Source organism: Alternaria conjuncta (assembly GCF_024043145.1).
Source record: "Alternaria conjuncta strain BMP 0040 chromosome Unknown scaffold_1, whole genome shotgun sequence".
Classification (NCBI taxonomy): Eukaryota; Fungi; Ascomycota; class Dothideomycetes; order Pleosporales; family Pleosporaceae; genus Alternaria; species Alternaria conjuncta.
Window position 1 is genome coordinate 2810518 of NW_026250090.1, and position 15077 is coordinate 2825594.

General features: G+C 54.8%; 6 protein-coding genes across 6 annotated transcripts; 3 read left to right on the forward strand and 3 right to left on the reverse strand.

Annotated features, from left to right (window-relative positions):
- Window positions 1–410: 410 nt before the first annotated feature.
- On the reverse strand, window positions 411–2513 carry J4E85_000974 (uncharacterized protein; the record flags this gene model as incomplete). Its single annotated transcript, XM_051465262.1, has 1 exon — window positions 411–2513. The coding sequence occupies one exon, from the start codon at window positions 2511–2513 to the stop codon at window positions 411–413; it is 2103 nt and encodes a 700-aa protein (XP_051331783.1).
- Window positions 2514–2945: 432 nt separating this feature from the next.
- Window positions 2946–5992, forward strand: J4E85_000975 (uncharacterized protein; the record flags this gene model as incomplete). The annotated part of the gene is made up of 2 exons (XM_051465263.1): window positions 2946–5859; window positions 5913–5992. The coding sequence occupies 2 exons, from the start codon at window positions 2946–2948 to the stop codon at window positions 5990–5992; spliced, it is 2994 nt and encodes a 997-aa protein (XP_051331784.1).
- A 373-nt stretch (window positions 5993–6365) lies between these two features.
- Window positions 6366–7160, reverse strand: J4E85_000976 (uncharacterized protein; the record flags this gene model as incomplete). Its single annotated transcript, XM_051465264.1, has 3 exons — window positions 6366–6453; window positions 6506–6980; window positions 7031–7160. The coding sequence occupies 3 exons, from the start codon at window positions 7158–7160 to the stop codon at window positions 6366–6368; spliced, it is 693 nt and encodes a 230-aa protein (XP_051331785.1).
- A 545-nt stretch (window positions 7161–7705) lies between these two features.
- On the forward strand, window positions 7706–9271 carry J4E85_000977 (uncharacterized protein; the record flags this gene model as incomplete). The annotated part of the gene is made up of 2 exons (XM_051465265.1): window positions 7706–9108; window positions 9154–9271. The coding sequence occupies 2 exons, from the start codon at window positions 7706–7708 to the stop codon at window positions 9269–9271; spliced, it is 1521 nt and encodes a 506-aa protein (XP_051331786.1).
- Window positions 9272–10040: 769 nt separating this feature from the next.
- On the forward strand, window positions 10041–11616 carry J4E85_000978 (uncharacterized protein; the record flags this gene model as incomplete). Its single annotated transcript, XM_051465266.1, has 2 exons — window positions 10041–10424; window positions 10477–11616. The coding sequence occupies 2 exons, from the start codon at window positions 10041–10043 to the stop codon at window positions 11614–11616; spliced, it is 1524 nt and encodes a 507-aa protein (XP_051331787.1).
- Window positions 11617–11912: 296 nt separating this feature from the next.
- On the reverse strand, window positions 11913–14767 carry J4E85_000979 (uncharacterized protein; the record flags this gene model as incomplete). The annotated part of the gene is made up of 2 exons (XM_051465267.1): window positions 11913–14341; window positions 14389–14767. 2 exons carry the CDS (start codon window positions 14765–14767, stop codon window positions 11913–11915), a joined length of 2808 nt encoding a protein of 935 aa, XP_051331788.1.
- Between the last annotated feature and the right edge of the window lie 310 nt (window positions 14768–15077).

The window sequence follows — 15077 nt, forward strand, 5'->3', positions numbered from 1 at the left end:
ACGCGGCCTCGTGGCTTAATGTCCGTGATGAGCGAATGCAACGAAAGTCACAGACTAGGCTTGCAGCAAGGACCGATTAAAACGCCCGCATTACCCCCCGATGCTGTGACAGCCGTTCGCATTGGCCGTACTCCTCTTTCGTTCACGATTCATGCAACATTTTCGGCACTTTGGTTTGCCTTACTATGCTTACGAACAGACGCTGGTGGAGAGATAACGTGGCTTCATTATAGCCTCGACTGACTGCGCGTCGTCATCACTATCACTACCTAAGGAAGCATCGTACCGATGCCGGATTAGCGAATGGCTAACAAAAACATCTGCCCAGGAGAGGCTATGGGAGCTTACCCTGTGCCTGTCAGGACCGAGCACCGAGGTGGTGTGAAATACGCAGTTTGAAGCGGGAGGCATCACTTGCCCTCTGCCTTGGCTATGAGCTTAGCGTCCAGACCGGTAGGCTCCCAGAGACTCTTGTCTTTCTTGTTTTGCACCCACAGGATATCGCCTTTGAGATACGCCACTGCGCCTCCGCGTCCCGTCGCGCTTGCTGTGACACGGAACAGCGGTAGACCGGTCTGGTCGTGGGCTTCGCGGAGAGGAAGGAGAAGGAGGTTCTCTTCGGCGCAGAACTCCTCTACAATGTCCTTGAAAGTCGGCTCGTCTACTTGCGGTGTAGAACGAGATGCTTGTTGGTTGACCGATTTGGAGAACTGAGACACCTCTGGCGAAGCTCCCGTGCTTTCGACCTGAGGCGCAGGCAGGTCTGTTAGTCTCGCATCTCCAAGATCCAATGCCGTGTTGATGAGCGAGTATGCCTCGTTCCATGACGAGGCGACTGAAGGCAGATTGTTGATGTCGTCCTGCAAGATCTCAGTCCTCCACCAGGTAAGCCACGTCTGAACTTCCTCAAAGACCACCTCCGGGCTCGTGAGCCATTGGTGGATGATTTCGAGGAACTTGGGAAAGAATTGTGCTTTCAGCAGCTCTCCAATAACCTCGTTCGATATCAGTCCCTTCCAGGCGAACACAGCCTCGAGTGGCGCGAGATCTTGTTCCGCGGGGTTGATCTCGAAGCTGTCTCGCAGGAAGGCCGACAAACGAGGTACCAGATGGGAAGTGAGTAGATGATCAAACTCTGCCTTTCCAAAGACTCTTCTCCATTGCTCCATCCCTGGTAATGGACCTTTGGAGAGATCGATAGACTGCAGTGCATGCCGGATCTTGCGCTTGATCTCGGCGACCAGGCCCGATCCCTTGGGGTCCAAGTCAGCTGGTCTAAGGAAGGGCAGCCACTCGACAACCCATGTGTGTGGGCTCTTCTTGAACTTTCGCGGGTTCCACTCGTGCACAGAAGTGGAGAGCTTTGTAGTCACCTGTTCAAGCACCCTCTTCGCGATGAATGGTGGGAGGACTGGCTTCCAAACTCCTAGCAGATGCACCATGGGCTGTGGATTCTTGACATCCCATTGTGTTATAGCTGAGCTCACTCTAGGTAGCCAATATTTGAGCATCATGGACTCATATGAGGATGTGGTGCCGCGTTTGATCGTGTCTTCTTCGTCGATTGCGGTGCGACTGACCAATGCTTCAGAGGGGTGGGTGTAGGCCTGGGACGCCACCCTTCTACTCCGGGGCTGTATGATGTTCGCCATTTCGGAGAAAGCTGCGGCCACGCCTTCTAACGCGCCCTCGAGTGGCTCCCAAGTAGCGATTGCTTTGGAGAAGTGGGGATGTATAACGGCAATAGATTCACGGTGTAGGGGCTTGGACGGGTAAGCCGCGCGCAGGCTCTTGAGGCCTTCGCAGACAACGTCGAAAGTACCAGTACGCAGTGACTCTATCCGTGCTTGTAGGTCCTCCAGCTCGTCCATCTGCTTTTCGAGCGCCTCCAGTTCCTTCTGCAGCGCGTATTCCTGAGGAGGGATGGCTTGCGACTCAACCTGCAGCTGTTCGAATGCCTCAGAGAAACTGTTCAGATCTCTCCGTACGCGCGCTTGTAGGGAGTTCTCGAATGGAACAATGTCAGGACCGCGGAGCGATACGCCTGAGGTAGGGGTCGATGCGCCGGTTGTCGCGTCGATAATGGACTGTAGTGCAAGCGGCACATGCATGCCAGCTTGCTCGAGTTCGAAAACGGTCTTCTTCGGTCGTGGCGCTGAGGATCGTGTCTCGCCCCGAGCCTTGGCCTTCCTCTTTTTCTTCTCCTGGCGCTCCTCTTCCGACGTGTCGACATACTTCTCGCCATTTTCTTCAGCCTTGCGCCGCTCCTCGCGCCGCTGCTGTTCGCTCTTTTCTGCGACGCTACCAATACCGCCCTTGGTGCCTCGGTTCACCACCTGGATAGGTTCTGAGATACCAGCGCCTTCTTTTCCCAGACCACCCTCGCCCTTGTATCCCATCTTCGCCAGCATCTTGGCACCAAAGCCAGACTTGAGCGCGGAGCCATCCTCAGCCTTTGCCCGCTTATTGGGTTGCTGGCGAAAGCTGTGTTTGCGCTTGCCACCTTCGTCCATGGTGGAGGTGTTCGTATGTGTAAATATTCGAATACGAGGGTATTATTGGCAGCCGGCAGCTGTTCGGTGCGCGCGATGAGTCTGGTCGTGGGTTCGATGTGGTAGTAGGTGTCGCAATATACGGGAGTGTATCAGGCAGACATGCGCGCCACGTGATTTGTCGTGGTCGGACCGTGGACGAACTGGGAGTGTTGTCGCAAAATGATGTTCAGTCGCGAGTTCTGGGTGACAGCGCCAAGAGCCGTTGGGTCTGGGTCGCTCCTGCCGTAACGTGCTGGGTGCTATTCTTGGAAAGGATCGGGGTCGATCACCCTCCACCCATGTCCGGTTCGGTGCAACAATCACACCAAAAGTCTCCTTTACCAGAGTCGCACCGCAGTCAAGTAGAGACTCTCTCACCTCTGCGGCGACCCTCTACTGCCTGTCTTTGTGATGACTTCCCCCAAGACTGACGGCGACCTCCGTCATCCGGTGCCCGATCTCCAGTCGCTGCAAGGGGCATATGTGGGCAACATCGAACGCCTGGAAGAACATGCCGAACGCATGAGCGAGTCCGGCTCAGACCTGCAGGAGGAGATTCGGAAGACATACTCGGAACTAAAGCTGACTGACAGTCGGCGATCTTCACTACAGACGAACGACCTCGAGCCTACGAGACAGGCCAGCACCCGAAGTCGCGGCGTTTCGATAGGCTCCCACACCAATTCAATCGTAGACCTCAACGGAAATGCACGATGGGGCGGATACTCTCCGGGCGGTTACATAACCTCTCCTGCAGGGTCGCTGCGCTCAGGGACAGGCAACTGGTCCAAACCCTCGACTTCGGTCCAGCGCCAGCGCTCGGAATCAAAGGCATCGCGTCTCGGACAGATTGTACACCCGGAGGAAGTCGAAGAGGAACACAATGAAGAGCGCGACTCTGCTTCGCCGCCCCAACGGAAGGTCTCGTCCTTTACACGCATATTCGATGAAGTCGCGAATGGTCTGCCAGAAGAGCTGCGTAACAGTATCCATATAGGCACCCCACCTAGACGCCCGGAGCCCGACGAGGAATTGCAGAACCAATATCCAGACTACCGCGATTTCGTAGACCGACCGCCGACAGCAGCCTCGACCGACACTACACACCAAGCACGTACACTATGGCATGACTTCGATGGCGTCCACTGTCCAGATACTGTGGAGGAGGAACCCGAACCATCTCACCACAGCCACAGCCGACATTCCTCGAATCATTCCTACATGATGAAATCAAATCCGAGCGTTCACTCAATAGGCGCACCGCCGCCAGACGATAGCATGGTCTTCTACCCGGCTCCCGTACCGAAGATGCTGAACCTACCCAAGCGCCTGTCACAATTGCCTAATATGAGTCAACAAGCCAATCGTCGGTCACGATTGTTGGATTCCATGCAAAACGAGCATAGGAAATCCATGCCATTGCTTGGTGATAATCTGGCAGACCCGAAGCCTAACAACAGGAAGAGCCGGCAGAGTCTCATGGCGCTCCCACCGCAATTACGAGCAAGCGCCTACTTTGACAACCGAGCTGCCCCCACTCAGGAGTTTGCCGTCAAGGGAGAGTCTGCAGAGGATACGCTCGAAAGCATCCTGGACGCCTCTGCACATGCTCCTGTGTCTGCATTCACTGATCATCCATTTGCTGGACATGTTGGCGACGAGGTGTACGGTGCGGAACGCAAGCGTAGGAGTTCCAAACTACCGGAGATGCCACCGACACTGGCAGAGACGCGAAGACGCAGCTCGTTCAACATACTGGATACTGACCACAACGCAAAGGGCGAGCGCCTGAAGAAGTTGAAGAAACGAAACAGCTCGGCTGACATGAATCTATTACTTGTCAAAGCAAGTGAAAGCCGGATGAGCCTCGGTGACCAATTAGAGGAGCGTGACGAGGACGCACGAGGACCGGATGGACGTGATCCCGATGCTATTCGACCTTCATTTGAAGAACACACCGAAGACCATTATGAAGAAGGAGAAGAAGAAGAATCGAGCGAAGAGGAAGGGGAGCCAGAACCACAATACGGCGCGCCGACTACTCTTCTCGCTGAGCTTCAGCTACGCAAGGCGAAACAGCAGGGTCGGAAGATGAACTACGTGACACTGATGGAGCAGGGGTTGATTGACGGTAGACAAACCCTGCTCCAGATGAACGACGTGGCGGAAGCCGAGAAGCAACGACGAATCCGCAAAAAAGTAAACCTTGCCTGGGAAGCTCCGCCGGAAGAAGACTCAGATGACGACGTACCTCTTGGTGTTCTCTACAGACCTCAACAGCAACAGCAAATGCGTCAAAAGAGCATGGGTCTTATCGAGCAGCGAGAGTTGGAGGACCGCGAACCCCTCAGTAGCCGTCGCACCAGGCTACTCGGCATTGACCCTAATCAACGACGCACACAGTACCTTGGAGCCTCATCAAGCCAGCTCAACCTTCCTACCATCACAACGCCGGAACCAGACTCGGATGAGGAGCCTGGCGAGACGCTGGCTGACCGTATGCGCCGCATCAAGGAGAAGCAACAACGTGAATCAGCACTCGGCGATGTGCGTAAGAGCACAGTCAGCGATGACTTCGCCTCTGAGATGATGAGCAAGTTCGGTGTTCCAGAAGGCCAGGAGCAATCCAAAGACACTCCTCCAGCACCCCCTCCCGCTGCCGACGACGAAGAGGAAGAAGAGACCCTCGGCCAACGTCGCGCCCGCCTGCAAGCTGAAGCCGCCCTACGAGGCGAACAAGCCCCTCAATCCGGCCACCGACCCAATCTGCGTTCCTCCAGCAGTCTCGCCGACATCCTCTCCGCCAACCCCATCGACCCGCACAACCAAGCGCGCAAAGTTTCCAACGAAGCCCTCGTCTCGCACCTCCCCCAAGGCAGCCTCCTCCATCAAAACGAGCTAGACCAAGGGCGCAAAAAGCAGCAACGTCTCACCGCAACTATGCGCGCCACATCCTACGGCTCCATGGACCCACTCCTCAAAAACATGACCAACAACCAAAAAGACGACGACGACATCCCGCTCGGCCAGAAGATCCAAGCCTACAAGAACGCTCAGAACCCCATGATGATGGCCAACCAGCAAAGAATGAGCGCCATGCCGCCCCAGCAAGGTATGATGGGCATGCAAATGCCCGGCATGATGAACGGCATGGGACAACACCAGTCCATGATGGGTATGCCCATGCAGATGGGCATGCAGCAGCCGGGCATGATGCAACAGGGCGGCATGATGGGCATGGGATCGCAGATGAATGGCATGGGCATGCAGATGAACGGAATGGGTATGCAGATGCCGATGCAGATGGGTGGGATGCAGATGAACGGTATGCAAATGGGGGGCATGCAGATGGGCGGGATGGGTATGAATGGCATGCAGATGCCGATGGGTATGAATGGGATGATGCATGGGGGGATGATGGAGCCGCCCATGGATCCCAGGCAGAGGGATCAGATTGATCGGTGGATGCAGGGGGTTAGGCATTAGTTTTGTCTTTGCGCGTAGTGGGAGGGGTTACTTGGGGTATGCTTCGGTGTAGCGTGTTTGGTTGGTATCTGGCATCTGGCATTTCTTTGGGATGGCATTGTACAGCGTTAGAAGGGTTCTTTAGCAACATCTGCATTATCAGCGTCTGAACATATTGATTAGCATAGCAAGTAGATAATTTCGAGGGTATATATATGGGATGACGAATGATATACGATTTGTAATTTTGCATTAATCCATTCGCTTGCATTACTACACTATACAGACTATGAAGATCAACTGTCCCTGATCACTTCCATTTCAACGGCGAGTTAGGAACCTTGTCCTGCCGAAGAGGCATCGGATCTACTGGAAGCGCTTCTCAGCGGCCTTCCAGTTGATGACGTTCCAGATAGCCTTGAAGTACTCGGCCTTGCGGTTCTGGTAGTCGAGGCTACGAGAAGGTTAGTCTGATATCCATAGTCAAAGGTCTATGGTTCACTTACTAGTAAGCATGCTCCCAAGCATCAACACCCAGAATAGGACGGAACTGCCCCACAACCGGATCCTGGTTCGCATACGTCCTAATCTGAATAGCACCGGTCTGGGTATCCTGCACCAACCACGCCCAGCCACTACCCTGAATACCCGCAAGCGCGGTGTTGAACTTCTCCTTGAACGCGTCGAGGCTGCCGTAGCTGTTGTTGATAGCAGCAGACAGGGCGCCCGACGGGGGCTCGCCGCCGCCCTGGTTGGCAGGCGCGAGGTTCTCCCAGAAGAGGCTGTGGTTGATGTGGCCGCCGCCGTGGAAGTTGATCAAGGGCTGCAGGGCGATTTGCGCCTTGATGTCTTCTTTTTGCTTGGCTTCGGCGATTTGCTCGCTGAAGTTGTTGAAGGAGGTTACGTAGGTGTTGTGGTGGTTCTTGTGGTGGAGCTCCATTATCTTGCCTGAGATGGAGGGTTCGAGCGCGCCGTAGTCGTCTGGGGGTTGTTAGTAGGTGATATCTATAGGATGAGGAATGGAGTCGTACATGGGAGGTCGGGCAGCGTGGCCTTGCCGCGGACAAATGTCGTGCCTGCGAGGCCGGCGCGAGATGTGGTGGGAGCTGCGGCTCGGGCTGCGGAGCGCAGGGCGGATGTGCGGAGGAGTGCAGTTTTCATGATGGCTTCAATTGATGTGGTGTGTTCAATTGAGAGTGTGTGGTGTGTTGTTGTTGGTGTTGAGAGGTCGTGGAACTCTGGGGAAGCTTCGGATTTATCTACTGCCCATTTCGTCATATGCGAAGATGCCGACCGCCGAGCTCAGAGCTCCTCCACTCCCTCACGGCCATGCGCTCCCCGGCCAATGATGACGCTTGCATGTCGCCTTACGTTCGCATGATGTATGCAGCATCTGTATCAGGACATGTGCATTTTCATGTGAGAGCATCTCAAAAAGAACAGAAAGCTCCAGTATATGCTAATGCCCCGCGAAAGCCCCGCGCGGGCGTTCTCAGACAGAAACTAGTCAATCAAGACGTGGGTGACAGCTGTGCAGTTTTTGACTATCGCGTGCCGCAAAAAAGAGACGCTTGATCCAAGTACCATAGATCTCACCCCATGTGAGGTGATTGAGGGTTGCCCTGCATTTGGAACATTACCACTACGATCGTGCTTCGCGCTCCATCTTCCTTCTAACATAATCGAGCTACCCCGCCAACGTCATCATGGCGCCAGTCAATGTCGTCCATCTGCCCAACGGCCAAAACCTTACCGTCACGCCCGTGTTTGGCGGCCTCTTCTTCAAGTCGAGCGATATTCACACGCATTCGCCGTTCCCACCTGGCTGGACAATCGTGCTCAATTCCGAAGATGAGCCCCCTACGAACGAACAAGAGCAGCAGCAGCAGGGTGAGGAGGAGCTGTTCCCACCGCGCCATGTGCATCGCTTCAAAAGGCCGACCTTGAACGGAGACCACCTCTACATATCGTCCATATCGAACCCCAGCAGTAGCGAGTTCAAGCCCGCTGCCTCACCAACCCGCCAAATCGCGATGATGCTGTGGGCGACACTGTACTGGTACTTTCACCAACCCGAACCGACGCTCCAGGTCACGAACGCGATCTCCAAGAACACTGCGGATGCAGGAAAGCCAAAGGGCGAATGGCGCATAAACATCAACAGGGAGGGCGTGTTCAAGGGCAAAGTTGTGCTGCCCAAGTTGGAGCGCATGGGACTCATCGCCAGCGAAGATTCGACTGTTGGGTGTGCACAAGAGGAATCGTCTCCTGAAGGCTGGGAGCGCATGTTTGTCAGTCGGAGGACCTTTTGGCAGCTCGACCCCAGAATATACCTCTTCACTCTTTCGCCGCTGGCCAACACAAACTCACCCTTCCCATCAGGCTCGCCGTATCCCTCGCGACCGTCGTCTCCCGCGCTTGGATCTGATGCGAAGCAAGAACATCAACTGGACCAGGTCTCACCAGGCTTGTGGTCACCGACTGCGCCAGGTCCCTTCCACTCGAGCTCGCATTTACCCACGTTCTACCCACCGCCTCCCGCGCAATACGTCTTCACGAACAATACGCGACACCCGATACGACCGAAGCCACCTCGGCAGGGCGAGATACTATACACAAGGTACATACCCAGCGTTGGACAATATCTGTCTTTCCGAGTAGCTTCCATCTCTTCGAAAGCGCTTCGACACCAGGGCCCGGTCTCAAGCCACGTGCCCAGTCCAAACGGCATGTCGGATCCGGAATATCTACACAAGTGGATGAACGACCCCCGGGTGTCGCATTTCTGGGGCGAGGCGGGCCCGCAGTCCCACCAGGAGCAGTTCCTCAAGAACGGCCTACAATCGAAGAACTCGTTCCCAGTCATGGGTTGCTGGGACGGGAAGCCATTTGGCTACTTCGAGCTATACTGGGTCAAGGAGGACAACCTTGGTAAATACCTGCCCATTGTCAGTGATTACGACCGGGGCTTCCACTGCCTGGTAGGAGAGCAGGAGTTCAGGGGAGCGCATAGGGTCAAGATCTGGTTGAGTGCGTTAGTGCACTACTGTTGGCTCGCGGATAACCGGACGGAGAGGGTCATGTTGGAGCCGAGGGTCGATAACGAGAAGTAAGTATTGCATCCTACACATGCAGTACTATGCTAACTGTCCAGACTGGCAAACTACCTCCAAGAAGCGGGCTTCTACAAGGAGCGCGAGATCAGCCTCCCACACAAGCAGAGCAACCTGTTCAAAATCAACCGCGACGTATGGAAGGGACCGGCGCTGTGAGCCCGCGGAGACGGAAACAAATGTGGAGTTCGTATTTGAGCAGAGCCGCATGAACCGCATGAACGGGTTACGGCTCTTGGTGGATATAGTTTTGTGGAGTAAGCGCATCATGAGATACCAAGGTCTAGACTCTAGCCATGCCATTGAACACGTCTGAACTTGACATGTCACTTGCGTGGGGTAGTTCTTGGTCATTCAATTGAATACGACCGGGAAATCAACCGCCGAGGGCTTAAGGACATGTCTGAGTGAAGCAATTCTGAGATGCCTTGTAGCAAAAGATCGCTACAAGGAGCCTCAACGCCGCCCAGAACCCCAACAACGCGCGCGGGAAAATTTCTGCTACTCCAAATCGCCATTTTCTTGTCGATCGGCCTATCTCAGGTTCCGACAGTAGGATGACAATCGACCATTGACGTGCGTTTGCAAAGGTGCGATAGTAGCTAAATGTGGGGTTTAGCGAGGGACCAAAACTTTTTGGCTACACGTGAGGACGTCATTGGTTTGTTGGGATAGAAAAAGGGTGGCCCACGACGTTGTGAATCACCGTTTGGAATTTGACCTCACGATATCCCCTCAGTCCAGCTCTATAACCCTTTGATTGTAGTGCTAGCATACGTGTTGCGAATTACTACAAGGAACGTTGGAGAGCAAACGTTGATACCGAATTCGGAAGACTATCGGGCTAATCCACAAACGAACCGTTAAAGTCATCGACCACCACATCACACTCACACTCACACTCTCGCCCTCATACACACGCGCAATCATGGCCGCTCAAGACGCTTCCCTCGATATCCAGTCTCGCATATCGACTATGAAGGCGCAATCTGGTGCCACCATCTTCGATGCGTACCAGACGTCTCTCACCGGCCGGTACTGCTCCCCGGAGATGTCGCAACTCTTCTCGCAGCGCAGTCGGCACTCGATATGGCGCAAGCTGTGGTTGTTTCTCGCGGAGTCAGAGAAAGAGCTTGGTATTCAGAGTATCACTGATGATGCGCTGTCTCAGATGAGGGAGCATCTGACTGTTACGGATGATGATTTCGGGGTTGCCAAGGTCGAGGAGAAGAAGAGGAGACACGATGTTATGGCGCATGTACACGCTTTTGGTCAGGTCGCTCCGGCTGCTGCTGGTATTATTCATTACGGTGTATGTTTTTGTGTGTGTGAGAGTCAAGATAACTCAGACTGATATCCCACAGGCAACAAGCTGCTACGTAACCGACAACGCAGAACTAATCCTCATGCGCGACGGCCTAGATCTTCTCCTCCCCAAACTCGCAAAGGTCATTTCCAACCTCTCAGCCTTCGCCCTGCAATGGAAGAGCGAGCCCACCCTCGCCTACACGCATCTTCAACCCGCGCAACTCATCACCGTAGGCAAGCGCGCAGCCCAATGGGCGCAAGACCTCCTCTTCGACCTGGAAGCCATCGAGCTCGTCCGCGAAACACTCCAATTCCGAGGCGCCCAAGGCACAACCGGCACACAAGCCTCCTTCCTCGAGATCTTCAACGGCGACAGCAAAAAGTGCGACCAGCTCAACGAGCTTCTCTGCAAAAAAGCCGGTTTCCCCTCGTGCTACGCCATCTCAACGCAAACCTACACCCGCAAAGTCGACCTCCTAATCGCCAACGCCATCTGCGGGCTCGGCGCGTCCGCCCAAAAAATCACCGGCGACATCCGACACCTAGCCGCGTGGAAAGAGCTCGAAGAGCCATTCGAAAAAGACCAAATCGGCTCCTCGGCCATGGCATACAAGCGCAACCCCATGCGCTCCGAGCGCATCTACGCCTTATCCCGCGAACTCATGTCCAAGCCCGCCTCCTTCGCCAACACGCTGTCCGACCAATGGATGGAGCGCTCCCTCGACGACTCCGCAATCCGGCGCATGGACATCCCCGAGATGTTCCTCCTCGCCGACGCCATCCTCCTCTCTCTCGACAACGTAACCTCCGGCCTCGTCGTCTACCCCAAGCGCGTCGACGCGCGCGTGCAGGAAGAACTGCCCTTCATGATCACAGAGTCCATCATCATGCGTCTCGTTGCGAAGGGCGAGTCGCGCCAAGAAGCCCACGAGCAGATCCGCGTGCTGTCGCACCAGGCGGGTGCGCAGGTCAAGAACGAGGGTAAGAGCAATGATTTGGTGGAGAGGATCCGCAGCACGGAGTTCTTTAAGCCGATTTGGGGGGAGCTGGATGGCATGCTGGATAGTAAGTTGTATACGGGTAGGAGCGAGGAGATTGTGGAGAAGTTTTGTGGGAAGGGGGGTGTGCTTGAGGGGAAGCTGAAGAGGTATCAGGCGTATATTGAGGGGGCTAAGGTTAGTGAGTTGAATGTTTAGATGGGGTGGTTGTGGGGTGGGAGGGGAGTGGGGTTAAGGAGTTTTAGGGCAGAGAAAAAAGCAATCGACTTACGAGTATATGATCATATCTCAGGGGATCGATATCAGGATGGATCTTGTGAATGGATCGATATCGAGCGTGCATTATGCTAGTACTGGTCCCGTGTAAATGCCCATGCCCGCCAAACGCCACCGCTAAAAACACCAGTATATGCATAAACAACTCCAAACAGCAAAGTGGTATAGAACACCCCAAAGATGAATCCAAAAACATCACACCGTCTTCAACACTACAGCTAATATTTCCTTCCCCTTCGTCTCGGCAGCCCAGACTCCACTCCCATCCCCACACTCGCCGTAGTCGTCGCACTCGGCGGAATAACCACCTTGGGCGCCATCAAACCCTTCTTAGGCGTCGCATCACCCATGCCCACTCTACTCACATTCTCCTTATCGCCTGCCTTGGCAGACGAAGGTGTCTGTGGCAGAACGACTTTCTTAGGAGCAGCAAGCCGGCTCTTGCGTTGGACGCCTACGGGTGCGACGTCGAGAGAAGGGAGTTTAGTGTCTGTTGTGCTGGACGAGAGACTGCTGCTTAGGGATGTTGATGTTGATGTTGGTGTAGAGGTGGAAGTAGCCGTGGGTGTAGAAGAAGCAATGGCCATCTTCTTGACTTTGGTCGATTTGGGCTTTGATGATAGTTTTTCCTGCGACGCTGCCTTTTCTTCTTGAACAGCTTCAGGGAGGAGACTAGCAGGTGCCAGTAACCCCTTTCCTGGCGTACCATTCGATGTGCCCAACCCGCGTACTCTGCGTATTTTGGGCGTGGACGTCTTGCTAGTCTTTTCCTTCTTCTTCTTGGGCTCGGGGGTGCAGTCTGACATGCCGAGTTCGTCTGGAGTGGCTAGGGACTCTGCGTCTGCTAAAGCGTTGGCGAGGGTCTCGGGGTTCTCTTGGTAGTACGCCAAGGTTTCGTCCCAGCGGACGTTTTTGCCGACAACAAGTTCTTTGGTGGAGTCGTCGAGGGGAGGGAGGCTGGAGTAGTCCATGGCGAGCTTCATTAGTCGGACGGTGACGCAGAAAGCGCCTTGTTTGTTCTTGCGCGTGTTATTGCGTGTCATGTCGGCGAGGACTTTGGCGTCGTCCTTCTTGAGTACGACAACTTCGTTCCCGTCGGCGCGGCGGATGTTGATCTTGGGTGCTGGTGCTGGTCCGATTGATGCCGGGGTGGGCAATCTTGTCTTCTTTGCTCGTGCAGAACGTCTTGATCCTTGTTCGCTCTTGTCTTCTGCGGTTTCGGTCTCTGTTGCGCCGGGTGTAGGTGATGGAAGCTTTTCATCTGGCTTGGCTAGTGTGAGTGTTTGCGACAGATCCAGGGTTAATTCGGTGTGCTGCTTAGTGGGCGAGTTGGGATCCTTCTCTTCAAGCACCTTGCGAGGCGACGCTAGGGCGTGCTTGATGATATCTGAGTCTCGTCGATTCTGTAGGGATTCTCTCTTGTGTGTAGTGACGGCGGCCTTCTCAGCCTTACTTGCTGCAGCACGCGTGAGGAAGTCCTTGAGGATGGCGGTGTCATCATCGATAGCGACCGTCATCGTGACATCGTCAGGTCCAGACTCAGGACGTGGTGGAGGCGGAGGCGAGTGTAGTCTGCGTGGGGCGGGCGACTGTGGTTTGCTGGGTGTGAACGAGAATGTCAATCCATCGGCGATGTCTATAGATGCTGAGGCAGGCGCGTCGGCCATGGCAAGGTCCTGGGCAGGGGACTGAAGAGCCTCAGGAGAGGCTGGTTCCTCATCAGGCCGCATATCATCATCCATCTCTTCTTGCTCAAGCTCGTTGGGCTCTGACTGAACTGTTGTAGGCGCAAGACTGTGCTCTTGAAGCGCTGCTTGATAATCCCGCAATATGTTCAGCTGCAAAGAAGCTTCCGTAAACTCGTCTTCACGGTCGACCGCTTCAGAGGAGTTAAGTATATCTTCCTTCGGAACTGCATCTGTCGATGTTCCTAGCTCAACCTCAGATAACTCAACATCTTCCTCGTCTTCCTCGCTGGCGTCTTCGTCGAGCGCTGGTAGCGGCGAAGTGATAGTATCTTCCAACGGCAACGCTGGATACTGAAGCTGTGTCACCGGCTCTGGTGTCTCTGTAACCGGGTCCGCCTCTTCAAGCATGGTCTCGTCTTGTTGCTTGACAACCTCGTCTGGGATCTCAACATTCTCCCCGGGTCCTCCGCCAGCGGAGATTGTTTCCCCTTGATTTGTATCCTCTGCGACATTGCTGATCATCTCGGTGGATACAACCTCGGTCATAGCCGTCTCCGCCTCTGCTTCTAAGTTGTCGCTCAGAGGAAGCTCTGGATATTCGACCTTCTCCGGTGATGCGGTCGGGATATTCGACTGCTCCCTGAGTGGCGAACGAAATAGCTTCGCGAGCGTCGCGTCTTGTGTGGACTCTGCTTCTTCTTGTTCTTGGTCGTCTGCGTCTATGATCTCGGTATCGGTAGCTTCGGCCGTCGGCGCGTCCACGGCGAAAGTGAAAGTCGAAGTCTCTTCGTACGCACAAGGTACGTCTTCCAATAGTTCGGTCTGTTCGATTATGTTTGTGTCTGTCTCGTTGATGCTATCCTCGCCTTCCACGGTATGAGCACTTTCTCCCTCCTCTTCACTGTCGACTTCGTCGTTTGCGCCGATCGCGGGGTCCTCGATCTGGGCCGCTCTCTTTCCTATAAGTAATCAGCGGATGTCGCGGTCATGCGCGTAAGTAACGTACTTGGCAGAACGCTCTTCCTGCGGTCCCAGCGCGTCGCCTTGAACGCGCGCTTCTTGCCGCCAAGCTTGCTCGTTGATTTCTCCATAGCCTTTGGGCTCATGTGCTGCCGCCTCTTTACTGGTCTTGAACGCGCGTCTCGTTCCTCTTCATCTTCTGCCTCCTGTGGTGTGTCGTCGGCACGCGACCTGAGATTGAATCTGCGCCAGATCTTCTTTTCCTTCCCCTCTCCCACCCTCTTTACTTCTTGTTTCCTCTCCCATCCTCGCGGTATTTTGGAAACTGGCAGCGCATTTGGGTCGAGGAATGCCGCATTGGTCTCGTTCCAGGTGTTGTCGAACGTTGCGGTGGGAGCGGCGCGCTTGCGCGGAGTGAAAACCATAACGTCGGCCGTGTATTATTAGTGTAATGAATAGATCAATGGCGCGCAAACATGGGAACTGTGTCGTAGGCTCGTTAGTATGGTCGTGACGAGGGTGTCGTCTGTGTTGGCCTCCGTCGCTAGGAAGGTGCCATCGTAAACAAAGCCGGACAGGGATTAGGATGGGGCAGGCACGCTAAGGAGATTGCCGCGGCGGAAACTTTTGAATCCACCGAGTCGACGACGACGACGCCATCGCCTCTAACACTTCGTACAGCACCAGCACTCACGTCGCATCCAAGTCGCATCCATCTCCCGAACCGCATCTACA